Here is a 27,864-nt window from a genome sequence, read left to right as displayed (position 1 = left end):
GAAAGAATTTCAGATACTAGCCCTTTGTTCCTAGGTCCTTGTGGCAGGGGGGGTGTTGTGTAAGTCAAAAGAAGAGCTTTATTATTGAACAGCAAAGTAGCACAATCTGTTCATATCACAGACTCAGGCTAAACTGAACTGACGATCATTTTCAGGCGTCTTCAGTTCAAACTACGCACACGTAAATCCAGGCCAGGATCCAGCTGGGCAATCAGGACTGGGGTCTTCACAGAAAATAAAGGTAGGGTTACCAGATTTTACAATCGTATAATCTGGACCCAGGGCCCCGCCCATTCCTCTCCAGCCTTACCCTGTTCCACACAAGTCACGCCTCATTTCACCCCATCCCTGCCCCCTCTCCCAACCTTGACACGATGACATCCACGCATGCACAGAGACCCTACAGATACAGCCCCGAGTTTGGGGAAGGAGACACAAAGTTCATGTGGGGGCAGGGCTGGGAGCAAAAGAGGCGGGGCCGGGGGCGGGACCACGTGTCTTCTTTTTAAAGGTGGAAATCTGATAACCCTATTTGTACCTTTGGCCTTAACTGAATGAATGTATGCTGATTCTTTCCTTTTATTCATTGGAATTCCTTTCATTTTCATGATTTATTTATGTACACGGCTTTGTTCCTTGAATGGGTGTAAGCTCTGTATATCAAGCCTAGGGTTACCAGATTTTCGGGAATGAAAATCTGGACCCATGGCTTCGCCCCCAGGTCCACCCGAGTCACACCCCGCTCCACCCGAGTCATGCCCCATTCCACCCCCAACTCCGTCTCCAGCCTGGTTGCATGTCGGAAGGGCATCTGCACAAGTGCTGGTGTGAGGTGATGATGTCGCACGCATACTTAGGACGTCACCAGGTCACATTCGCGCATGCACAGATGCCATCCTGATGTCTCTGCTACCTGGAAAGCTTTTGAAAACCCAAAGTGCCGGGCTTTGAAAAGTCATACAGAACCCCCTGACATGTCCCCCGCCCCCTCCTGATGCCCTCCTCGGCCATGGCCCTCCAATGGCAGGTCTTCCTGATGGCGGTAAAGACCCGCCAGCCAATCTCCTGCCTCCTAACTTCCCCGGCCGTCCCCGCGCCTACGACGGGCTAGCACGCGGGCCTCCCAGCTCCGCGTTGTTTGCCCGTCAAGACGGGCTCTCGGGCTGCCTATTAATGCATGTTTTTGTTTTGTTTTCATCTTAACGTGCTTTAAAATTACATAAATAGAATCAAATGACATCTGTCAGCCTGCACTTTCTGTGTTTGAGTCCCGGATTCTAAAGTACCTACTAGTTTGCAAACCTTATATCCAAGTATCACCAAATGAACTTCTGATTTGCCCATTCTGTTAACTGAAACACTCCCCAAATCCTCTTCATAGGTAGAACTTGAAGCGCGTCATCTGAAAAGATTATGAGTATGTAAGGGACAGAGATTCAGGCGCATTCTCTCGCCTTGGGGGATGGTATATTTAATCCTCGGGAGAAGGAAGAGGCGTATTATATTTATAAGTTGGTCCAAAAGAGGAACCACGCAATTAAAAGAGGGAGCCCCACTCTCCTTTTCTGCAGAGGTCACTCCAAGGACGAGGGATTAATGATCCGGGGGAAGCCTCTTGCAAAGAATACTTGTGGAAAAAACTTCATGTTTTGCATAGTAGAAAGAAGAAAGCGCCTAGAAAGGTTATTTCAAAAGAAGGTAGGGTACTCAAGATCTAGCCGCTGTTTTAACCCTTTAATTGGCAGATGGTGAAAACGACTGCTTTACGTAACTTCATGTTGAACGAGAGCAACAGTGCCAAGGTAACGGGTGTTTGGAGATGCAATTGCAGATCTCCCATAAGAGCCATAGAAGACACGTTGCTTCTGAGCAACAAAGCCAAATAAAGGGTTAAAGAAAAGCGTTCCCCGGATCATGGAAATCTTTCCTTCACACTGATTCATGTGTGGAATACGTGAGAGGTTGTTATATAAAAGGAGATCTACGTGCAACGTCAAAAGGGCAGGGCCAGCACCCTACTGTCCTGGAGCCCATGAAGAAGAGAATCTGACATAGAGCCATGAAAATATGTGTTTCTTTTCCTTGCAGGATATCAAGTGGCCGGATGACAGACAGACTGGGGATGGTTCTGACCAGCCGGCAGGTGCGACTCCTTCAAGGTACAGACAACGCAGGCGTGCGCGGCATTAACTGGCATAGAAATTGTGACCAGCTAACAGCTTGCAAGCTGTGTCACTAAAATCATGGGCAAGAAAGATCTGTAAGTGGGCCACAAATACAAGCACCCCCCCCCTCTCCAAATCAACTTAAAGCAAGAAGTACTAGATTAAAATCTCCTGGCTTGATTTTATGATAGGTTTCCTCCCCTCCCCCTATTACTTTTATATAAAGTGTTATCATACATTTTATAAGCTATTCTTTTTATGGGGGGGGAATGTGCGTCTTCTATTATCTTCATGTGTCTTCCCATTTTTAATGGGCTTCTTCCTGCTTCAAACGAAACTGGAAATTCAATGTTCTCGACGCTTCTCTTATTCAGTTAATCCTTTAAAATACAATGTCCACATTTATCATGGCGGACCCAACACGGGCCGTGTTTCGGCAAAATACACCTTCCTCGGGGATCCGAGAAATTGAATGCACAACCTTTGCAAATGTGGAATAACGTAAATGTCTTGACAAACCAATCTGAGCACTGCAGAAGCAACCTGCTGCCCCTTTTCAGTGGTCTGTGTTGTGCTGTGTCTTACCTGTTCTAGAGAGACCCCACTGCTCCTCCCCCACCCCCACAATTCCCCTTTCGATCTTCCCCTTGTTCACACTGTCCTGTGCTGTACCAGTTGCAAGGCATTACAGTTCCCTCGCGCAGTCTGGGCTCTGTACAACAAAACGTGTTTTACTGATTTCCGCCCCGTGTCCTGGAGGCTAGCGGTTCTCTCATACGCCTCGCCCGGCTGGTTGTGGAGGTGGCATTGGACCACTGCTCTCACCCTCTTGCAGATTTCAATCCCTTATTCCATCTCAGCCTCACCGCTTCTCTTCCCTCAAAGTCCACTCTATCTGTCTTTTTGCACCTCTGCCCCTCCACGTAACTATCATTTACTGACTCCCTGATAAGTCCCTCTCTTCATTCCTCACTGACTTCGACTCCTGGCTTTCCCTCTTTTTTGAACATCCATCTCCCTCCCTCAACCTTGGTGATTTCAACATTCTTGCTAACAACCAGTGGTGTGGTAAGGGTGAGCGGTGACCCTCCCCCGCGGAGGCCCCCTTCCCTTTATCTTTTTGACTTCTCCGGCATGAGCAGGTTTGCCCACGTTGGCGTTGGCTTACCCTTTGACATCACTTCCTAGGATCGGGTCCCGGAAGTGATGTCATAGAGAGTGCCGATGCCGACGTGGGCAGCAACCTCATGCTGCAGTCTGTCTCATTTATGGCCTCAAGAAATCGGATAATGTAAGCTCGTATTACAAAAAAACTACACTGGCTGCCAGCGGAAGCACGCCTTTGCTTCAAAATCATAACAGGCTCATCCCCAATCTATCTATCTCATCATTTCGAATTTCCAGACACAACTTGTCGCCTACTTGTTCACTTTCCATCCTTGAAGGGCTGTATCTACAAGAGATTCCTCGATGGAACATTATCATTCCAAGCAGGCACATGGAATAAATGTTTAACCGACTTTATCTCAAACGCACTTTCCTATCAAACTTTCAGGAAGTCAATTAAAACCTATATCTTTGATAAATTTCTCTGCCTTGATGTATCTTTAAAATATTTCCAGATAAACTCAATTAATCTTACCATGCTTATGTAATTTCAAAAGTTTTTTGTATTATCACTTTCTGTATAGTCTCTTCCTTTGTAAACCTCTCTGAATTGCTTGTGGTATTGCAGTATATAAAAATAAAGTTATTATTAAAAAGGTACAGAGGAAGGCGTGGGGCGCATGTGCGCAACAAGGAGAGGAGCTGGTGAACAATGAGCAAAGATAGTTGGCTTAAATCTTACATGGTCAAGATAAGTTTAAGTTGTCAAGAACCAGCTGCTTCTCTTCAGCCAATGGGGATAGGTGGAACCTGTAATAAGGCACATCTGTGTGCAAATTAATAAAATAAACCACGCTCTGATATTTCTCTTCCAGGTTTCCTTCTGCTATGCACTCCGTTTGTAATGGGAGCTGGAGATACTGGAGGGGGATATACACCAGCCGCCAGTAACGGAGGCACGGGCCCCACGGCTGGCACACCAGTAACAGGTAAGGAAGACCCTGAGACTCTAAGCTCGGCCTTCAGCGGGAAAGAGAGAGTGATTGTGCCACGCAGTGGCTTAGTAAGGAGAGGCGGGCCACCCTGGGCACGGTCTTCCTAAGGGCATGGCAGCCCCCCGCTTGCTCACTCCTCACCCCTCTCCTTGCCGTGCGAATCCCTTTACGGCACTCTCTCTGATGTCACTTCCGGGACCCCGCACCAAGGAAGTGATGTCAAAGGGGAATAGGGGGAAAGGGGAGGAGGCATGCTCGCGGCAGGGGAGGAGCACCCCTCATCCTTACTACACCACCGGTGCCACGGACATACCACATCTTGAAAATCAGAAATATGCAGTGGGGCCGGACTCATATAATACAATAACATAAAATACAGTCTCGTCGCTTGTATTACGCAAATACCCGTAAAAGTTCAATACAGAGTCCATACAGGGATGGAACATTATTAGGAGATACAACATTCAGCCTGACGCAAAAGATGCGACATATGGGAACTGGACTTAAAATCAAATTAAAACAGTCCTCGGTACGAACTTATTCAGCAAAAATGACTTTACTTTCTTCCTAAACACCGGTCATTTCTTCTCTCTATAATATGTCTCGGAAGAGTCTTCCAAAACTTAGCTGCTTGCTAAAGAAGAGATAAGTCGAGTAACCATTTATATCTTACCCCTTTTAATGCTGGAAAATTTAACAGAAATAGATTCCACAGCTGGATATTTGCGGGGTAGTCATTTATTTTAAAAAATTTCTATTCAGATTACAGCAATTACATCGTTGAAGTCGTCGTAGCAATAATACACAACAAACTTTCACAGATCTGCAAACCTAGATCAAAAAAGATAAATTATATCAAATCTACAAATATGCTCTAACAAATAGACAAATAGGTTTTCAGGAATTTCCTAAAAGCATTCCACAACCGTAGACCAGTTTTTTTTTATAGTGTATGGCCAGTGGTTCCCACCAGACCAATTGGGTGTCCAGGCTAGTCCTAATGAATATGCATTATATGCCAATCTCTCTCATGCATATTCATTCTATGCAAATCTCTCTCATGCATATTCATTAGGACTAGCCTGAAAACCCGACTGTCCTAGTGGTCCTCCAGGACAGGGTTGGCAACCACTGGTGCATGCCATGTAGTATTAATGCCAGTGACCATATCATACAGTGTCATTTGATAGTTTGATCAATCTATCTGGCCCTCCAGAGGCTTGAGGGGAAAGAGCAGATGAAAGACCTTCTCTTCCATCCAGTAGCCAGGATAGAAGGAATACACACAAAGCAGCAGCATTTCTCCATGTTTACAGCCTTTGTAAAGTTGATGGAGCCATGAAGTCCATCCTCCTGAACTAAGCAGTCAGATCTTCTAAAATGTCGTAAAGAACTGGCCCAAAGAAAACAGAGAAGGTGACCAGTGGTGCTCAATATTTTTATTGTATCCAAGACCTGACATGTACGTGTTTCGGCAAAAGGGCCTGTTTCAGGGGTCGCTTTCCACTTCCATAGACAACTCTTCAAACAGCTCTTCTGGCCAGGTGTTGTCCTCCTTGCTGTTCACACTAGCGGTGTCCTCACCAGGCTCCTCCCCGATACCAGACTGTCCTGATACCAGTGGTGTAATAAGGGAGGGGCTGGACCGCCCCAGGTGCTGTCTTTGCAGGGGACACTAGCGCCTCTCTTCCTCCCTGCCCCCTCCCCGCATACTTCTTTGAACATTTGCCGGCTCGAGCACCATTTTCTACTTGCCGCTTGTGCCGGTGTCAGCCCTCTTATAATGTCACTTCCGGGTCACAGGACCAGGATGTGATGTCAAAAGGGAACCGACATCAGCACGAGCAGCGGGTGGAAAATGCTGCTCGCGCCGGCAAGCATTTTAAGAGGTACACAAGGGCAGGGGGATGCTCAAGCATTGGAGGGAGAGTGGGGGAGCGCACGACGGGGTAGGCACCATCCTCCCTCATTACGCCACTGCCTGGTGCCCTAAACTTGGGCACCGAAAACAGAACTCAATACTGTTCTGTGATGGGCTTCTATCTTTCAGTGCCATGACGAATGGCATTGATCGCTAAATTTTTTCGCTGCTTATTTTTGAGTGTCATTTACTAAATCCAGCCCCATATATAGATTTAGTGGGTATAAGTCCATATCTGAAACAGACTAACCTCAGGACTCAATCATCCAGTCTTGAAACAACTGAGCCATTTGGTTGTTTAATTGGAGCTGACATGCTACGACACAAAAATAGGATGACATAAGAACATAAGAATATCCTTACTGGGTCAGACCAATGGTCTATCTAGCCCAGTATCTTGTCCTCAAGGAGGCCAATCCGAGTCACCAGTACCTGGCAGAAACCCAGGAGTTGAGGGGTACAGATAGGAGTAGAGGTAGGTCATAGGGATAGTCTGGGACCACTGCACAGGCAATGGGTCTGATGGGCCGCCGCGGGAGCGGACCGCTGGGCGAGATGGACCTCTGGTCTGCCTCAGCGGAGGCAACTTCTTATGTTCTTATGTTATCTCAAAAAACAAGATTCCAGAATCCCTAATAATAGCAACATTCCAGAGCTGAGATTGTGATGTCATAGTGCCTCATTCCACCAATGCCTAAGAGCCAACCTCATCAGTGATGTCACAATGTTTGGACTGTCCTTTACTTATGAACATAAGAGTAGCCATACTGGGTCAGACCAATGGTCCATATAACCCCGTATCCCGTCTTCACGGAAGCCAATCCAAGTCACAAGTGCCTGGCAAACATTTTGAGTGGTACACAGGGGGCACAAACAACAGTCCTTAAGCTCTTGCAGCTTAAGCTTTTGACATTAATCTGGGCCTGGATTTGTACTTCAAGGCACAAACTCTTCCCTGAATCTTTCTAGGTACCGCACCTCTGTTAGGTCATAGGGGGCCTTTGTGGGTGCCAGTGGGTGCTGAGAACCCCTAATATTGAGCTTCTTCATTAGATCTAAGCAAAGCTACAGTTCGTGCTCTGTTTGGCACCCCCAATCGTTAGGAAATGTTGGTGCCTAGGGGTTAAATCGTAATATTCTTTTATTTACCTGCAGATTCCCCTGAGATGAATTCAAATTCTTCAGACAACTGGGGAAACCAATCAGTAAGTAATACATGTGCACATACATGTGCACATGCACACACGCTTGTGTCAATGCATGCAGCACCAAATATGTCTCTAGGTACTGAATAGCACAGCAGATAAACAATAATTATTTGGATGAGCTGCAGACGGCTCCTTGCATCCTCTTGGGATCCCGGTATGTTTTGAAATAGTCTCTGAGAAACCCTTGGAGGGGCTGCTCTGAAACGACTTTAATACGGTAAATAGGCAGCGCATGGTGCGAACTCCAATGCCACGTAGAAAACAACAGAACAAACGTCCAGCAGTCACAGACACAAATTCTTTAAAGATCTATAACCAGCATTTTGTTTGAAAACCACTATTACTTGCCTGTTGGTATAATATGGATATAGTATTGCATTTTTGTGTATATATTTCTTTCTTAAGGCTATAGAGGGATCTTCAAAACGTTTCCATGCTTTTATTTTTGTAAAACACTATTTATTAAATATCTCAAAAGCAAATTACGTCACTTTTCCACAAGGTGAGATGGCTTGCGCGACTGACTAGTCACATGACATTCTAGGACATGCCCTCTTACCACTTCTAATCTAATCTAATCTAATCCTTAGGTTTGTATACCGCATCATCTCCACGTTTGTAGAGCTCGACGCGGTTTACAGTAAGAGAAATAGGAAGGAACTACAACAGAAGGTTAGAGGTAGAAGTGTGAAGAAAATTTAGAGGACTTGGGATGCCAAGATATAAGAGTTTCCTCGATTCCTAAGTTGGAGGGAGACTTACATTTTTTGAGAAAAGCCAGGTTTTCAGATGTTTGCGGAAAACTTGGAGAGAGCTCAAGTTCCGAAGAGGGGAGGTAAGGTTGTTCCAGAGCTCAGTGATTTTGAAGTGGAGGGAGGTCCCTAGCTTTCCTGTGTGGGAAATGCCTTTTAGCGAGGGGAAGGATAGTTTTAATTTGTGGGAGGATCTGGTGGTATTAGGGTTTGAGGAATTCCAAGAAAGAGGGATAAAGGGAGGGAGGATACCATATAGGATTTTGAAAGTTAAACAGGCGCATTTATAGTGGACCCAAAGTGCAGAAACTTTTTGAAGAACCCTGGTACGTCATTTCATTTCAAATGATTTTCTTTCTTTTTTTTCCTTTATCATTATTTCTGAGTTTTTCCTGTTATGTTGTTTGATACATAAATAAAAAATTAAGCACATAAAAATCACTAATACTCATAGTCCAGGCTACAATTAAATAATGAGTCCAGATACAAGGGTACGCAGATCCCCCAAAATGGAGGTGTGATCATGTGAGACCAAAACAAATAAATTGACCCTGAGATATCCACAGAAAAGAAAATCCAAGAGAAACCAAAAGACACTGTGGAGTAACGATGTTCCTGAAATGGACTTTATTGAAAATCTAAAAGTTCCAAAAATCAACGTAAACAATCTACATAAAAGTAAAATGATCCACATAAAAACCTTACGGACCTAGTCCACTGAGAGCGTAGCACTGCTTTCATTGTATGCTAATAGATCTCATGCATATTCATTGGGGAAATCCCGAAAACCCGACTGGATTGCGGCCCTAGGGGAGGGACTTTGACACCCCTGTCCTAAGGTAGTAGATACCTGGAATAAACAGTCCAAAAGAATAATTGCTTTTGGTTTATGCAGCGCGTTTTCTGCGGAGTTCCACGCAATTGTTCTTTTGGACTGTTTATTCCATGTATATACAGTCTCTTGGAGAAATGGATGTGTGTGCCTGTCCTCTTCCAATACAATTGCTTATTCTGTGCTGTTTCTTTTTGTGCGTTTGTGGGGGAGGGGGGTGTGAGGTTCCCATCTTTATTTTATACTCTTTTCCCCCAGTTTGGATGAATGCTTTTTGCTTTTTTTCTAAAGTGTGGGGTTTTGTTTTGTTTTTTAACTTTATTCATTTTCAAAACTAATACAAAGTGCCATGAGTTTTACAAACATTAATAATCGGTACTTAATTCCATCAATAACACCCCTTCCTTCCAACAATTCAATCAAGAAATAAACCAAAACGATATCCCCCCCCATCTACCCACCCCGTCCTGGATATGCATAAAAATAAACAGAAAATTAAATAAAGACAATTTTGTTGAATTAACAAAGGATGTCAACGGGCCCCACACCAATTTAAATATTTTGCTATGCCCCCACATATCCATATTCATCTTTTCATATTTATAGCTTAAACATAAACTGGGTTTTTAAAAAAATGTTTCTCAATCATACTTATTTATTTAGAAAATCTTAAATACCACCAGTTTGATGAAATCATTCAAAGTGGTTTATATAATACTAGTATTTAATCCCGTTACATTAACGGGCGCTAGAATAGATGTGTGTGTCCGTATTTCTTTCTCTCCTTGGCCTTTTTTTTTTTTTTTAGCACACCCCTCCTCATAAAGCAGCCCCCTTTCTCTCTCTCCCTCCAATCCTCTTGATGCCTGACATCCAAGTAGGGGAAATCCACTCTCCCCACCTCCTTGCTCCTGCTGCACTTCCTCCTCGGCTATACACACGCACACACACACTTACATACACCTCTCCGGCTCCTCACGCCCCTCCTCCACCTTCCGCTACTTCGGCGGGGGCCAACATTTTCTTTATTTTCTTTTGTTTTCTTTTCGCCTGTTAGCCGTAGTGCCGTAGGAGCGCGTCTTGGTGCAGGCCAGGCTCTGGGAGAACTCGCACAGACCTCCATCACGGAAAAACAGCACTACCGGCCAAAGTTTATTTTAAAGTTTAAAGCCGCTGCGCACTCTCTCCCCCCTCTCCCCCCATCCAGTCCACTAAAAATGCTCAGCCTCGGCGGTTTCGCTTATGCCGTAGCGAGCGAGACAGGTCCCTCTCCTGGGGCGGGGCAGGGCCACGATGTGGCAGTAAAAAAAAGTTTAGATTTTTGCACTGGAGCAGCGGACCCTTCCTAACATGGTTCCCGGGTCGGTCCGCCCCCTTACTATGCCACTGGTTATGATCCCCCGATGGTGGCTATCGTTTCATGGCTCCGCTCCGCACCGCCTTTGCCTTAGCGCGCATGCGCACTCAGTGCCGAGGCCGGGGCTCGTGGGATGGTGGGGAAGCCGGGGTTGCGCAAGCGCTGGGCCGCACCGGGGGGGGAGAGGCAGGAAAAGAAGGCCGCCGCTCTTCTTTGGCGGCTCCTGAACGAAGGCGAGTCGCGAGTGTGGGGCTGTTACTGCAGCGGCACGAGGTGGAGAGCAGGGAGGCTGTGGTGACGTACTAAGCGTGCATGCGCACTCTCATGTCCGCGACAGATCAGGGAACACGACTTTAGAGTGCGCATGCGCGGCCTAGCATTTTATTATATTAGATAAAGAAATCACAGAATCGGAACAATAATCTAATAATCAATCAAAGATTGTCTCACCGCATACTTTTCCATCTACTATCCATGTTTAACAAGGAAAAAAATTAATATTTTCGTTAGTGTGTGCTAATGTCATTATCAAGCTATGTGTTATGATTGATTGGAAAATGATCTTGTTATGAACGATCCTTTCCTATCCAAAATATTGTGTAATTTCTTTCTCTTTTTCCACCACCTTGCTCTGTTTAGCAAATCCTAAAGCTTTAGGATTCTAAAACGTTACATTTATTGATGATGTATTTAACTTAAAACACTTTAAAGTTATTTTTAATCACCTTCTGATATTTATGTTTTGAGATATACGATATCCATATCTGTTTGTTCTTATAGGTTTTTTCCCCATTTTTTAAGTGTTCTATTATTTGAGGTGGGAAGATAATGACCCTAAATATATTTTTATGAATAGTAAATAGGTCCCATTGCATAAATGAACAATGCACTGTATATTGGCGTGTGATAACATGATAGATACATTGAGTAAAGGTAGCCCAAGATGCTTTGAAGGCCATTAGTAAACGTGGCAGCATTTCCCTGAAGGTCGCTGGTGAACATGGTGATGGGCTCCGTTTTCCGTCTTCTGTCTTGTCTCCTTAGAGGATTACCTGCAGGAATTTTCACTGCATGGGGGAACACTGTTACCAGAATCAGAGCTTTGTTAACTCCACTGCACTCTGCTCCAGCAGCCATTCTTTCTGTGAGGTAAGAGAACTCTTTAGAGAGGAACGTTTTGGGGTTTTGGGTTTTTTTTACTGTTGTTTTACTGGTAGGTGACTTCTTCCAGTCTTCTGTAATGAGTGTTTCATCAAAACAGGCTGTTAGGAAATCAGCTTTACTAAGCAAAAGAGGCTGTTAACTGCTAGCATATATTTTGGGGATCATAACGCATCTTGATACTTACCAGATTTTGGCCTAGTTGACCAAGAGCTCAGAAGAAAAAGAACCAAATTGGTTGATTCAGACTTTTTCATAACATAATTGCTTCATTTGTGTAAATAAAAAGGAGCTGGAAGTGAGCTTTAAATCCTTTATATAAGGTAACATGGGATAATTGTTGGCTGGTATACCCCCCCTTACTTAAGAACATAAGAATAGCCTTACTGGGTCAGACCAATGGTCCATCAAGCCCAGTAGCCATTTCTCACGGTGGCCAATCCAGGTCACTAGAACCTGGCCAAAACCCAAGGAGTAGCAACATTCCAGAATCTCAAAGAGTAACAAGATTCTAGAATGCCAAAGATTAGCAACATTCCATCCAGAATCTCAAAGAATAACAAGATTTCGGAATCCCAGAGAGTAACAAGATTCTAGAACCCCAAAGAGTAGCAACATTCCATACAGAATCTCAATAAATAGCAAGATTCTGGAATCCCAGAGAGTAGCAACATTCCATGCTACCGATCCAGCAGTGGCTTCCCCCATGCCTTTTTCAATAACAGACTATGGACTTTTCCTCCAGGAAATTGTCCAAACCCAGTATGCCCCTCTGGCTCTTCCCAGTGTTTCCTGTGTTAGTACCCCTGGCAGACTGGAGTTCTCTCTCTCTTGATAACTAGTGGGAGGTGATTCCAAATATCCACCACCCACATCTTTACAGATGCCTTCCCTTGCATTTCCTCCAAGCTTTCCTCCTTCTAACTTGATTGCGTTACCCCCCCCCCCCAAGTCCTTGAATGTCTTTCTTTCTTGATCAGTCCTGTCCCAATCCATTATTAAAGCCTGCCAAATATTCAAATGTTTCTATCCGATGCCCCCTTTCTCTAGGTTCCTAGTCCTCCCTTAGCATGGCTTTGTTGTGGACCGTTCAGATTTTTGGTAATTCTCTGCAAAATCAGTTAGAAGAGTAGAAAGTTCGATTGGAAAGTAAGAACCCCCCCCTTCCCCCCAACAGCAACTTCAGATACAATACCTGTCTCTGGACAAGTATTAATTAGTGGAAATCCTAAGAAATCCGTCTGATCCTGCTGTACTCCACTTTTCTTTGCTTTCTGGGATATGAATTAAAACATAATTTGAATAACAGACTTATTCTCCTCTTGATCTCTGTGTACCATGAATTCTGTAGAATCTTTTCAATATTGCCTGTGTTTCGAATCTGAGTTCAGTTCATCTGGAGAAAAATGATCCCTCTAAGCCCTTAGTACAGCTCACCCTAATTACCGAGCTATGCTATTATTTACTAAACTATTTGCCCATGAAATGAAATTCTGATTTGGTTGCCCTAAGAGGTTAATTCTGAAATATTTTATTCAGTGAAGCCATGCTCTCCTAGAGATTCTGGTGTTGAAATCTGGTAGATACTGTTTCTTCTTTCCAAAATATGCCACTCTCAGTCAGGAATGGCAAAATCTACAGAACTGTAAATCAGCCATCCTGTTGCATCAGAAACACCCCGGAGTATTGAAGCCAGGGCCTTTACTGTGGGTAGCTGGCAACTCCCAACCCAAGAGGCCTCCTAATTAGGTTGGTAGCAGGAATGAATTCCTCCATGAATATGCATGGAGCAGATTTGCATGCCTGGCACGTCCATTATATGCAAATCTCTCTCATGCATATTCATTAGGGCTAGCCTGAACACCTGATTGGCCTGGTGGTCCTCCAGAACAGGGTTGGGAACCACTGAACTAATATACATTAATATTTGTAATCTATTGGATCCAAACAATAATGGGAGTAAATAATTAAATACCTAGTTTAATAACATGAAAATATATTATGCATAATATAACAGTGCTCAATGGCCTGAGCACTTATGTATAATATATTTTCATGTTGTTAAACCATGACTTATATATGCTTTGTAATCTATTGGCCTTAGGCAGGAAAGTTATTTATTTTTTTCAATTTCTATCCCGTCCTCCCAGGAGCTCAAGCCAACATTCACAAAAGTTACATTGGACAGTACATTTGTTGATAAAATACAATACTATATTATACAGTACAGTCATAAAGGGCAAAGCTGGGCAGTACAGTAACCAAGGACGTTCATAGGGAATTTTTGGAGAAACATTACAGAAGGTTGAACCAGGGGGTTGCCAGCTGGTGGTTGTTGGCGGAGAGAGATCAGAGAAAACTTTTTGAGGTTGGCCCTTTAGTTAGGCGAAGAGGTATGTTTTTATTGCTTTCCTAAAGTTGAGTTCTTGAAGAGATCTGATCTGTGTCTTCTTTTTGTTTTGTTTGATTTTTTTTTTTTTCTTTTAATACATATTGATTTTAGCTTTACCAGCACAATGGATCTCATTACCAAGCCAGATGCAGCTCTCAATGTGCTTCCAGTAACAGTAGCAGCCTGTGTTTGAATGGTACCATGCAGAACATGTGTACTGTGGAGTGCTGCAACACATCCCTCTGCCTGAAACTCAGCCGGACCGCCTATTTCGGTAATAAAATTACGACTACAACTCCCTCCTCCAAAACCAATCAAACTGTATGCAAAAGCCTTTGCACCTTTCCTCTCTTAATGGGAAATGCTAGGGTTCGTTTTACTATGGATGTTGACATGTGCAGGAGCAGTTTAAGAGATTTCGGAGGCTCTACCACTCCCTCCGCCCCATTGTTTGGACAACGGCTCCCACAGTAAATTTAAAAAAACCCTAAAATATTGCACAGAATCATAAGGCAGAATGCACTCAAGGGTTTAACAAAGAATGATGGATGCATTCAGGACCCTAGGGAACAACGAAGCTGATTATTCACACTAAGGGCCGGATTCTTTGATATCGCCGGTAAAAGCTGACGGGTTGCTGTAGCGGCCATAAATCTAATGATTCAAAAAAGTCAAGTCATTCTCAAAGAACCATGCATGCAAATGAAAGTTGCAGAGCTTCACCAAATTTACATGAGATCAGTCGCTGGTGATAGCGATCGACACACGAGCGGAATAGTCCACGGAGAGAGGCATGGGTGAATAGGAGGGGCGGAGAACTATCAGCAATGCTACATCGCCGTGTCAATCATAGGTGCGCCAGCGCTATTGTATGGAGGGGGAGGTGCAATCATTGGCTTTCAACAAATGCGCATAAGGCACGCATTTAATACACACCTCTAATACACATGCTTTTGAGTTTTGATTTTCCCATGACTTTATGCCTATAATTTATGTGAATAGTGTGTTTTTAAATTTTTTTTAATCATGAGCCACAGCCAGAAACATGTACTCGAGAAGCGCTTTTCACAGTACTGGCACCCCCGGACCAGCTGGTAATTATAGGCCATTAAAAGCCGACACTTCATTTGGTGAATCACCCGGCAACGATGGAGAATCGCCCGGAGTGCTTGTTTAAATATTAATGAGCCCATTTTACTAGTAATGATCTCGTTGTACTAAATTTGCATGGCAGAGTCGGAGTCTGCTAGGAAGCTCGGAAGAGACCACGGTGAGCCATTCTGATAATCGGGCGGTAAAATACTGGCACGCTAAACCGGCTAGAACCGGTTTAGCGACCATCATTACAGGCACAGTAAGTAGACTTGGCCAGAGATACCCAGAGGCGTCGTAGAGAATTTTTACTGTTAAAACCTGGCGTGTTAGCCTTAGGAGCGACGTTTTACTTGCGTCATCCATGCAAATGTAGTGTGCATTGTTCTTCACAAAAATACGTTTTCTGTGAACCTTTCTGGCTGACAATGTTCCTGTCGTTATCATGACTGGAAAAGGAAAAGGATAAGAGCTTCCAAAGTCCCAAAGTCCCTCCTTGAGGGCCGAATCCAGTCGGGTTTTCAGGATTTCCCCAATGAATATGCATTGAAAGCAGTGCATGCACATAGATCTCATGCATATTCAGTGGGGAAATACTGAAAACCCCACTGTATTCGGCCCTCAAGGAGGGACTTTGAGGACCCCTGGTCTAGAGAAAGGGTGGGCAACTCCGGTCCTCGAAGGCCGGAAACCAGTCGGGTTTTCAGGATTTGCCCAATGAATATGCATTGAAAGCAGTGCATGCAAATAGATCTCATGCATATTCATTGGGGAAATCTAGAGCAGGGATGAGCAACTCCGGTCCGCGAGGGCCGGAATCCAGTCGGGTTTTCAGGATTTCCCCAATGAATATGTATTGAAAGCAGTGCATGCACATAGACCTCATGCATATTCATTGGGGAAATCCTGAAAACCCAACTGGATTGCGGCCCTCGAGGAGGGACTTTGAGAACCCTGCTTGAATGTAAACTGTGCTGAGCTCTATCTTTATAGAGAGGATGCGGTATATAAACTTAATCTTTAGTTTAGCTTAGTTTAGTTTACAAAGTCTTTTTTGCACTTAGTATACAGCAGTGGTTCCCAAACCTGTCCTGGGGAACCCCCAATCAGTCAGGTTTTCAAGATATCCCTAATGAATATGCATGAGAGAGATTTGCATATAATGGAAGTGACAGGTATGCAAATCTCTCTCATGCATATTCATTAGGGATATCTTGAAAACCTGACTGGCTGGGGGTCCCCCAGGACAGGTTTGGGAACCACTGGTATACAGTAAGTCGCCTGCCCTTCCAGAAATGCTTCTCAAACCTTTTGCAATTCTTTATTTCCTGGCCTCTATTTCGGAATATTGCCAGGCAGGCACTTTTTTTTTTTTTTTTGGGGGGGGGGTGCTTCCTGCATTTCTGAAGGATCTAGGGCAGGGGTAGGGAACTCCGGTCCTCAAGAGCCGTATTCCAGTTGGGTTTTCAGGATTTCCGCAATGAATATGCATTGAAAGCAGTGCATGCAAATAGATCTCATGCTTATTCATTGGGGAAATCCTGAAAACCCGACTGGATTTGGCCCTCAAGGAGGGACTTTGGGGACCCCTGCCCTAGACAAAAGGAGAACATGACGGGACATTCCTGAGTTCAGTTAAATTAGTCTTGTTATTCTTCTTATATAGTTACCTATTAAAATCTCACTTTTTGTTACGTTTTGGATCTGATAAATGGAGGACTTGCGTTGAAATTTAAGCATATTATTTTAGTACTTTGTTAAGGGCTCCATTTACGAAGCCGCGTTAGCGGTTTGACACGCGTATTAGCGCACACTAAACTGCCGGAAGCGCTAGCCGCTACCGCCTCCTCTTGAGCAGGCGGTAGTTTTTCGGCTAGCGCAGGGGTTAGCGCGTGATTAAAAGTCACGTGCGCTAAAGCCGCTAACGCGGCTTCATAAAAGGAGCCCCAAAAGTTGCATTTTCTTCGTAACAAGTTCTTGGCTTAAATTTTGCTTTCTGTTCAAGTTTATGCTTGATATTTAAATGTAAATTTATAAAAATAAAAAAAATCTTTAAAAAAAGACCCTGAGGGCTATATAACCTTTAACCAGCAATGTGAAACGCAACATCCATTCCTCTTGAACTGGCTTAATAATATTGTTATATGGTATAGTGTGTTTGTCTAACCTGCTTTGTTTGCTGTCTGTTCTCGATGGCACAGCGACAACCATGGCGCCCACTACCACCACCACCACCACCACCACTACTACCACCACTGTAGCCTTAAATGTAAGTATTGTTAACCTTCTTTAATAAAGCAGTCTTTTGATTTTAAAAATGCAATGGAATGTTGAGCTGCTGGAGATTCGACGTTGTCCCTGTTCCTGCCCCATTCCTGTAAGCTCTTCCTTAACTGTACAAGCCTCGAACACTTATGATTTTAAAGTGTTTGAGGCTTGTGCAGATGAGGACGGAGCTTAGGCATTGGTGGAATGAGGCATTATGACATCACAATCTGAGTTCTAGAATGTTGTTACTTAGGATTTTAAAGTGTTTGAGGCTTGTGCAGATGAGGACGGAGCTTAGGCATTGGTGGAATGAGGCATTATGACATCACAATCGGAGCTCTAGAATGTTGCTACTTGTGATTTTAAAGTGTTTCAGGCTTGTGCAGATAAGGATGGAGCTTGCGGGAATGGGGCAGGAAAAGAACTTGCCGTGATGAAAAAATGAGTTCCCGTGGGGACGGGGAAAAATTTATCCCCGTGCCATTCTCTACTACTGGACAACCCTTTCAGGAGCTGCCGTCACTTGGCAAAGCCTTTGCTAGATTTGATTATCTCACTAATAGCTCCTGAGATAATCCTGCAAGGTATAAGAAAAGAACCATCTATATACTGTATTCATTCGGTTTTACTTTGCAATGCATGAAAAAATATTTTTAATCAGCAAACCCAGCAGGTCTGAAATGGAAATTACTGAATAATCACACATAGTTAATACAGAGGTCTGGTTTTATAGAATGTCACTCTGTCCCCATGGGACTCTCAGGGGTAAAGTTATTCTGTCAAGAATATTGTAGTTCTCCCCTCCTTCCTTCCCTTGTCTTGTTGGTCATTTCAGACTTAATCTTTATTTCTATCTAGTCTGTAAGCCGCCCAGATGGTATTATCGATGGGCAGAATAATAAGTATGTAATAAATTTGAAACTTGTTACTTTACCAGCAGTAACTAGGTCTCATTGTATAAAATAGGACCTGTGCTAAAATAATACGCATTAGAAGTAAAATAATCCATCTTAACAGTTGCCCATGTTACATTAGTGTGAAGAGTTTCGGGTGACCAGAGCTGAGATTGTGATGTCATAATGCCTCATTCCACCAATAAGAGCCAACCTCATTAGTGATATCACAATGGCTTGACTGTTCTATATGTGGCTCACTTTTGATATTGTGATGTCATAAAGCCTCATTCTACCAATGCCTAAGAGCCAACCTCAGTGATGTCACAATGTCTTGAATGTCCTCTACTTGGCTCACTTTTATTTACATGCCCTAACTTTTATGCCATGATAAATCTAGGCCTTCTGCATGGGAGAGTCATGTGTTAGCTCATGCTAAGGCAAAGCCCAGATTTTGCCACAGTTTAGCAAAAGAATTTCTATGATAGTGCATAAATAAATATGCACCATATATCATGATGCCATGCATTCAGGATGACATGGATAAATCTAACTATGGGAAGTGACCTGATTAAAAAAAAAAATTGAATTGAATTTTTGGAATTATGGGTGATATTCTCCATGGGGCCAGTTTACTAAAAGGCACATGCTAACATGCTACTACATAAAACAGTGGTCTTCAACGCAAGGCCCATGGGCCAATGGCAACCCCTTGACGCCTCTTGGGGGGGCCTCATCATCATTCTGGCTTTATTTTCTGCTATCCTCTGCTCCGCTACCCAAACTCATGACAGAAAGAGGGAAGTGGGTTAGGGGAGGAGCTGCGGACTTGACGGACGAGGCATTTCTAAAATAAATAAAGAGAATGTATTTGGAAATGTCTCTACCTCTTTGAGGATACCCTAGTGAAAAATTGGAAGACAGACTGGTGAGATAGATGCCATCAGTGGCATAGTAAGAGGGGGGCGGTCCACCTTGGGCAAGAGCATCCGCTCCACCCCTTCCCACTCCACTCCTCCCCTTGCTACGCTCGCGCCCCTTCCTTCCCTTCCCTTGCACCTCACCGTCAGGAGCAACAGCTTTAATGTGTTCCTCCTGACCGTGTCATCTCTCCCGCTGATGCCACTTCCGGGTGCCATGCGTAGGAAGTGACGTAGGCGGGAGAGACAACGGGGTCACGAGGAGCCCGTTGAAGTTCTTGTTGCTCGCGGCGGTGAAAAACTAGAGATACGTGGGAAGGGAAAGGGGTGTGCATGCGGCAGGGGGTATCAGGGAAGGAGTGGGGGTGGGTGGGAGATGAGGGTGGAGGAGGGGCACCACCGCCCCCAGCACCTCTCACCCTTGATACGCCTCTGGATGCCTTGTTGACATGAGTCTTCTCATGGGACGATGGCTGGTGGCTCTTCTTCAGCTCATTTGGATCCAAAGTGACCCCGACTTAAAAATGATTGGAGACCGCTGGCATAAAGTGTTAAAGCATTTTGAGGTGCTTCACCCACATGTTACCTAGGCTTAGATTCATTAACCTGGCTGAGTCAGTCCGCTCCATGTCCGATCCGACGCAGGCCGACCGATTCCCAACGGGCCTGTATTCAAATGGGGGCGATCGGAGACGCATGCACAGAGCATCTACTTTGCCTGTAGATGGTCTGTGCATGTGTTTGATGTCCGTTTTTTTGGGGGTTTTTTTTAAAACTTTTTACTTGCGAGCACGCAGTTTTAATGGGCTCAAGTCAGGGCAGGAGAATCGGAGCAGAGATCGGGGCAGGAGAGTTGGGGCAGAGAGCAGGGCTGGAAGATTGGGGCAGGAGATTCGGAGCAGAGATTGGGGCAGGAGAGGCGGAGCAGCGCTTGGGGCAGAGAGCAGGGCTGGAAGATCAAGGCAGGAGAGTCAGGGCAGAGAGTAGGGCTGGAAGATCAGGGCTGGAAGATTGGGGCAGGAGATTCGGAGCAGAGATCGAGGCAGGAGAGGCAGGGCAGAGCTCAGGGCTGGAAGATCAAGGCAGGAGAGTCGGGGCAGAGAGCAGGGCTGGAAGATCTGGGCTGGAAGATCGGGGCAGGAGATTCAGAGCAGAAATCGTAGCAGGAGAGACGGGGCAGAGCTCAGGGCTGGAAGATCAAGGCAGGAGAGTCGGGGCAGAGAGCAGGGCTGGAAGATCGGGGCAGGAGATTCGGAGCAGAGATTGGGGCAGGAGAGGTGGGGCAGAGCTCGGGACAGGGAGCAGGGCTGGAAGATTGGGGCTGGAAGATTGGGGCAGAAAGCAAGGCGGCAATGGAGCAGGAGAGTCGGCAGGGACGTGTGCGACTGGTCCCCAGCAGTCACTTCTTCTGTTGATTGGCCAGCCCAGTCGGTGTCCCAGATTTGGTTAGTGAATCCCGTCCCTGCCTACTTTGCATGCCATTTCCCCTCATTTGAGTGCACGGATCAGAATCGGATCGGCACAGAGGTTAGTGAATTGGGTCGGAGGAAAATCGGGTGCAAACCGATTGGTATGCTTAGTGAATCTATCCCCTAGCTCAGGGGTATGAAACTCCGGTCCTTGAGAGCCATATTCCAGTCGGGTTTTCAGGATTTCCCCAATGAATATGCATTGAAAGCAGTGCATGCAAATAGATCTCATGCATATTCATTAGGGATATCCTGAAAACCCGACTGGAATACGGCTCTCGAGGACCGGAGTTCCCTACCCCTGCCCTAGTTCTTGAAACTGGTTTTCAGAGGGGATATGTCATGGGTGGAAAGTGCATTATCTGGTTAACATATTGTGATTAATGTGTGGAAACTGGATAACGCAGAGTTAACACGAGAGCACTAAGCATCTCCTAATAAGAGCCGTTTATTCTTTGCATTAGTGCACAACCTGCGAAAGCTCCACAAAATTTTTCAGCTTAGTAAAGCAACCCCCTTGTAACTGTGATGGAGTCAGGGGATGGCCTATTGCCCTTAAGGGTTGGTACACCATTACAACATGGCTTCTCTCGCGCTGAGGTTAAGGCTCTGCTTTCTCCTTCTATGAAGTCCCTGTCCAGATCCTGAGTAAATGACACTCAGAAGAAAATGTCATCCAGTTCCAAGACGGTGACTTTGAGCCAGTCCTGCTTTTCAACTTAAATTCCGAACCGGTGTGGCATTTGAGGTCCCTGATTCTACCTATCAAAATCACATCTGCCGGTCCCATAATGTACCAGGATCTGATGTAAAGTATCCCTCCTGGAACTGGATAACTTGGAAACTGTAAATAATATCAATAAAAGCCCCCGTGCAAAGCACATTCCTAGATGCACGCATATTAAACTCCAGGATACACCCAGCCCATGAGAGGAAAAGGTTCTCATTTCAACATTTCTGTGATATTGATTACTTTCTTCAGGGGATCGTCTTCAAATCTCTGCCTTTGCTTTCTAGGGGAAGAAATGCAGGAATTTTGCGTGCAGCGGAGTGGACTGCTACAAAACCCACACCAGCACGCAAGGGTGCAGGATGGGGTTTAATTACTGTGAGGTACAGTACAATGGTTCTTCCTGCCAATCAAGGCTACTGCAGGTCTGAGGAAAGATTCCTAGGACTAGCTGGGAAGTCTGCAAACGTTAAGCGTCAGTGGAACCATTTCCGCTGTAAATGTTTTGGCGACACAATATTCTTTAGGCAGCAGCTTGGATAAAATTAGACCCGTCCTGACCTTTTTTTTTTTTCAGTTCCAAAATTTTATTGAAATTTTATATAGTAACGTACAATAAAGCAGGAGAAACACAAAGCATAAATCATAAGCACCCTGTAAGTACGTACTTGTAAGCATGTACTTATAAGTACACACTTGTAAGTACGTACTTATAAGTACGCACTTGTAAATAGGTACTTATAAGTACGCACTTGTAAATATGTACTTATAAGTACGCACTTGTAAATACGTACTTATAAGTACTTATACTATATTTGCTCTAAGTGGACAAAATCAGTCATAGGGAAACTCATGAAGTAAACATTAAGAATCCACCCATAAATCATAAGCACCCTGTAAGTACGTACTTGGAAGCATGTACTTATAAGTACACACTTGTAAGTACGCACTTGTAAGTACGTTCTTATAAGTACGCACTTGTAAATACGCACTTGTAAATACGTATTTATAAGTACGCACATGTAAATACGTACTTATAAGTATGCACTTGTAAATACGCACTTGTAAATACGTATTTATAAGTATGCACATGTAAATACGTACTTATAAGTACGCACTTGTAAATACGTACTTATAAGTACGCACTTGTAAATACGTACTTATAAGTACGCACTTGTAAGTACGCACTTATAAGTACGCACTTGTAAATACGCACTTGTAAATACGTACTTATAAGTACGCACTTGTAAATATGTACTTATAAGTACTTATACTATACTTGCTCTAAGTGGACAAAACCAGTCATAGAGAAACTCATGAAGTAAACATTAAGAATCCACCCATAAATCATAAGCACCCTGTAAGTACGTACTTGTAAGCATGTACTTATAAGTACACACTTGTAAGTACGCACTTGTAAGTACGTTCTTATAAGTACGCTCTTATAAGTACGCACTTGTAAATACGTATTTATAAGTACGCACTTGTAAATACGTACTATAAGTACACACTTGTAAATACGTATTTATAAGTACGCACTTGTAAATACATACTTATAAGTACGCACTTGTAAATACGTACTTATAAGTACGCACTTGTAAATACGTATTTATAAGTACGCACTTGTAAATACGTATTTATAAGTACGCACTTGTAAATACGTACTTATAAGTACTTATACTATACTTGCTCTAAGTGGACAAAATCAGTCATAGGGAAACTCATGAAGTAAACATTAAGAATCCTTGAAATGAAACTCCTCCCCATCCCTGACCTGATTGCACAGCGTTAAGTTTCCAGTTGTCCCGAGCTGCTGTTCAGTGTGGGCCATGCCCTAAGACAGCGTTTCTCATCTCGGTCCTGTAGTGGGGGGCTTGCCTGTCAGGTTTTCAGGATATCCACAATGAAGATGCATGAACTTGATTTGCATACACTGCCTCCGTTATACACAAATTCCTTTCATGCTCATTCATTGTGGATATCCTGAAAACCTGACTGGAAAGGGGGAACTCCAGGACCGAGATGAGAAACAGTGCCTTAAGAATCCTTTCGTTTACACTGAATAGTGATCATCTGCTTATTTGGGGGGGGGGGAGGGGGGAGTGAGGTAAAGGTAAGAAAGTCATATTAGAAACGTAGTGGAGTAAAGGGAACTGATATAGCATTTGCATCCGCTACATATGAGGGGCACCACTCCCTCATGCCCACCCCAACCTATGTCTGCGGTGGGAGCGGGGTGTGTTGAAGGATAGAGTGGAAGGGGAATGGGTTAAGGGGAGATCAAAGGATAAAAAGCTGAGGGAGCTGAGAGGGACATTTGACGAGGGAGAGATTGAAAAGGAAGGAAGGAGCAGGAAGAAAAAGGCGAAAAGGAGGCAGACAGGGGCCGATGCACAAAGCATTAGCGTGGCTCAAATGGTTTCAACGCATGGATTAACTTGGGCAGGAACCATTACCACAGACTGCTTTAAAAAGGAAAATCTGGCAACCCTTTCCAGTGGGCCCCACTATCCACCCCAAGCCGAGGCCCTCCCCCTGACCTTGTACCTGACAGCCACTGAGGCAGAAGCAGGGGATGCTTTCGCAAGTAGTAGAGGGGGTGGATAATTTTCAAATGGCAATATTACCTAGATTATCCTGGAGGGGTGATGTTGGGATGATTGTGGGGGTGGGTGGGAGGGAAGCAGGCTGAAGAGCAGCAGCCCTGATCTGGCATAGTAACATGTTCTATTTTACATAATACATATTTATTAATCGCCTTTATAAAGAGATTCTTAATGCAAGAGAGTGTTTTATAAGTACACTAGCTGATGCCCCGGCGTTGCATGGGTATCTAATTATAGCAATAACACTGTAAATGGATTCAAAAAAAGATACTTTATAGTGGTGAAATAAATTATTTTTTTACAGCTTTATAAAAAGTACAATATTCAAATAATAATGTGAAATATTACTAACACAAAACTTGATTATAAACAACATTTTTAGTTTCACCTCCAGGAGCAAGAACATATACATTCTTGGGTGAACCCACCCTTGAGCAAGCAACATAGAGTTGTCCATGGGAAAAACAGGGGGATCTTAAATCCACTCCACAGTATGTAATAGTCTGTCCTTGTGATTTGTTGATTGTGATAGAGAATGCAAGTCTCACTGGAATTTGCAATCTCTTAAACTGAAAAGGAAGATCTGTTGGAATAAGTGGTATCCGCGGGATAAATACGGTTTCACCTTGTCCCTTTCCGGTTAAGATAGTCGCTTCAATTACATTGGACAGTAACCTCTTTACACAAAGCCTTGTGCCATTGCAAAGTTTTGGTGGGTCAAGGTTGCTAAGTAAAATAACTGGAGATCCCACAGCTTTTTACATTTTTTCCATTGACATGAATGGGTGAAATCAGATTTTCTGTTTGTAGCTCCGCCCACGTGTGCAGGTGGGCCGCGAGACCCCCAGAACATATCACCCCAGGTAGTGAGGGATCTGCATACCAAGTTTCGTTCAAATCGGTCCCACAGCTTTTTACATTATTTCCATTGACTTGAATGGGTGAAATCTGATTTTCTGTTTGTAGCTCCGCCCATGTGTGCAGGTGGGCCGCGAGACCACCAGAACATATCACCCCAGGTAGTGAGGGATCTGCATACCAATTTGCGTTCAAATCGGTCCCACAGCTTTTTACATTTTTTGCATTGACTTGAATGGGTGAAATATGATTTTCTGTTTGTAGCTCCGCCCACGTGTGCAGGTGGGCCGCGAGACCCCCAGAACATATCACCCCAGGTAGTGAGGGATCTGCATACCAAGTTTCGTTCAAATCGGTCCCACAGCTTTTTACATTTTTTCCATTGACTTGAATAAGTGAAATCAGATTTTCTGTTTGTAGCTCCGCCCACGTGTGCAGGTGGGCCATGAGACCCACAGAACATATCACCCCAGGTAGTGAGGGATCAGCATACCAAGTTTCGTTCAAATCGGGCAAGCCGTTTTTGTGTTGGCAGCTTTTTACATTTTTTCCATTGACATGAATGGGTGAAATCTGATTTTCTGTTTGTAGCTCCGCCCATGTGTGCAGGTGGGCCGCGAGACCCCCAGAACATATCATCCCAGGTAGTGAGGGATCTGCATACCAAGTTTCGTTCAAATCGGTCAAGCCGTTTTTGCGTGATCGCAACACATACACACATACACACACACATACACACATACATACCTCCGATTTTATATATATAGATGAAGCAGGGTGATGGCAGACAGGAAAGTAAATTACTTGGAACTCTATTTATTTAGGGGGTCTTTTAGTAAGGCGTGCTAACCGATTTATCACGCGCTAAATGCTAACGTGTCCATTATATTCTATGGATGCGTCATCATGTAGCATGCTAAATCGGTTAATGCGCCTTAGTAAAAGACCCTTTTAATTTGTTTTCTATCGCGTTAAACATTAGATTTGCCATAATTACAGTACAGGTTTACATTACAAGTTATTATCTTAACTTAGCACATACTAGGGGTCTAATATTAATAGACGTGATATACAGTTTACAGGTTACAATTTGCTAAAGTCCATATGGCGCAAGATTTTCAGTATAAGTTATATCCTAATTTGACACGGTTCATAGTCATTCGCGTGCGAGATACCAGCGCGCCAACAATTCGGCGCAAGACACCAGTGCGCCGCTGGAAAACTTACTTTTAAAGAGCTCCGAAGCGGGGTGTGCGTGGGAAACTCCCCCTAGATTACTTCATACTGTTCGCGCTGCCTTTGGGGGGGGGGTTGGAACCCTCCATTATAGAGAAAACTGAACTTTTTCCAAATTTTTTAGGGAAAAGTTCCGTTTTCTCTATAATGTGGGGGGTTGCACCCTCCATGCCCTCCCCAACAGCAGCGCAAACAGTATGAAGTAAAGGGTGGGGGGGATTCCCCGCACACCCTCCGTCGAAGCTCTTTAAAAGTAATTTTTTACGCGGCGCGCTGGTGTCTTGCACCGAATTGTCTGCGCTCGATTGTTAGCACGCTGGTGTCTCACGCGCTTTTGTCCCGTCACCATTTGACACACATGGACAGTTTACAGGTTGAATTTGCCATAGTTACAGTGCCAGATTTTTCAATACAAGTTTTCTTTACGTGACACATACCGGGGTTGTGGCCCACAACTTGTGGGACCAATATGCATTAATTGTTTTATTTTTCTTTTCTGCTTAGATGATAAAGAAATTTGCTGGGTCTCAGGTGTCCTATACTGGCGGCTGCAGCAGCAAATGCAGGACCGGCAGCCCCGTCTGCACCAGCGCATCCACCACGAACTGCTACCAGGAGTGCTGTAACGCCACCACCGCTGCCAGCTGCTTAAAACTGGACGGGAAAGTCCACTTCAATGGTGCGGGGTGTAGGAAGGGTGGGTCACTGATCAAACTCCTCATCTGCGCTGCGCTGGTGATCCTGAGCGCTCGGCTCCCGGCCCTTCAGTGGGTTTAGGGAGCCGAAAGGAAGCCTTCGTCGGCCGGCGCTTTGCCAGACCGCATGTCGTTACGGCGACAGGCCTGAACCCAGTTGCCGTCCTGTGCAAATTGAACGTTTTTACTTCTACGGATTTAAAACAGACGTCTGGTAGTTGTCGTGTCCTGTCAATCAGTTACATTTTAAATCTTTTTTTTTTTTTTTTTCTAAATCAGATCAGTGCAAATGAAAGTGGAAATAGTGGGCCTGGTGGGAAACAGGAGGTTCTGTTGGGAGAGGCCCGACTCATCGGCTTAGAATGAAAGGATGATTGTTGGATCACTTCTGCCAATCTCACTAGTCTTTTGGGAGGGTCACTTCCTCTCCCACTCCCTCAGCTATCCATAGAGACTACAGCCTTTCTGGGGCAGACATTCATTGTATCTGCATGTAATTTGGAGTATGGTGTCCTCGCTTGGGTGCTATTTAAAAGCCAATAGAAAGAAGAAAGATCAATAAACCTGGGGGGAGAGGGAGGAGGAAGAGGAAGAGGGGGATAGGAAATGAAGGCACCTTTTATGACTGCTCAGTGCTATAATCTGGGCAGTTCTGATAATCAGATGGTCATAGGGGCTGACATCAAAATTAATAGTGCTTTTCACATTTTTAAATGCACTGAAAATTTATACACACGGTTCACAAATCTAGACCTTTGATTTTCCTAAGGTTGTCTCCTTTCAAGGGGTAGCAGCATGGTGCAGAAAATCTGGTGGCCAATAGCTCACGTTATCATGGGTTGAACTAGAGAATGACACAAGGGCAAATTTTCCCCCATCTCTGCAGGAATTCAATTTCCCTGTCCCATCCCTGTCCCTGTCCATGCCCCATTCCTGTAAGCTCTGCCTTAACTGCACAAGCCTTGAACACTTATGATTTTAAAGTGTTTGAGGCTTGTGCAGATGAGGACGGAGCTTAGGCATTGGTAGAATGAGGCATTATGACATCACAATCTGAGCTCTAGAACGTTGCTACTTAGGATTTTCAAGTGTTTTAGGCTTGTGCAGGTGAGGGCGGAGCTTAGGCATTGGTGGAATGAGGCATTATAACATCACAATCTGAGCTCTAGAATGTTGCTACTTAGGATTTTAAATAAGTGGTTGAGGC

General features: G+C 44.4%; 1 protein-coding gene across 1 annotated transcript in view; it reads left to right on the top strand.

The window, feature by feature from the left end:
- The window catches only part of LOC117364619, a 40,012-nt gene extending 13,123 nt beyond the window's left edge, over positions 1-26,889 (top strand). Inside the window, exons 2-9 of the mRNA XM_033954003.1 lie at positions 2,089-2,159; positions 4,148-4,261; positions 7,344-7,393; positions 11,382-11,486; positions 14,002-14,164; positions 17,184-17,251; positions 21,550-21,645; positions 26,467-26,889. Of these exons, the coding sequence (XP_033809894.1) occupies positions 2,105-2,159; positions 4,148-4,261; positions 7,344-7,393; positions 11,382-11,486; positions 14,002-14,164; positions 17,184-17,251; positions 21,550-21,645; positions 26,467-26,739 (924 nt within the window). The 5' untranslated portion in view covers positions 2,089-2,104 and the 3' untranslated portion in view covers positions 26,740-26,889. The remainder of the gene's footprint in view (positions 1-2,088; positions 2,160-4,147; positions 4,262-7,343; positions 7,394-11,381; positions 11,487-14,001; positions 14,165-17,183; positions 17,252-21,549; positions 21,646-26,466) is intronic.
- Positions 26,890-27,864: the final 975 nt, after the last annotated feature.

The sequence above is a fragment of the Geotrypetes seraphini genome, chromosome 8, assembly GCF_902459505.1.
Source record: "Geotrypetes seraphini chromosome 8, aGeoSer1.1, whole genome shotgun sequence".
Classification (NCBI taxonomy): Eukaryota; Metazoa; Chordata; class Amphibia; order Gymnophiona; family Dermophiidae; genus Geotrypetes; species Geotrypetes seraphini.
Note: the sequence above shows the minus strand (reverse complement) of the source record. Positions and strands in the feature narration are given on the sequence as shown.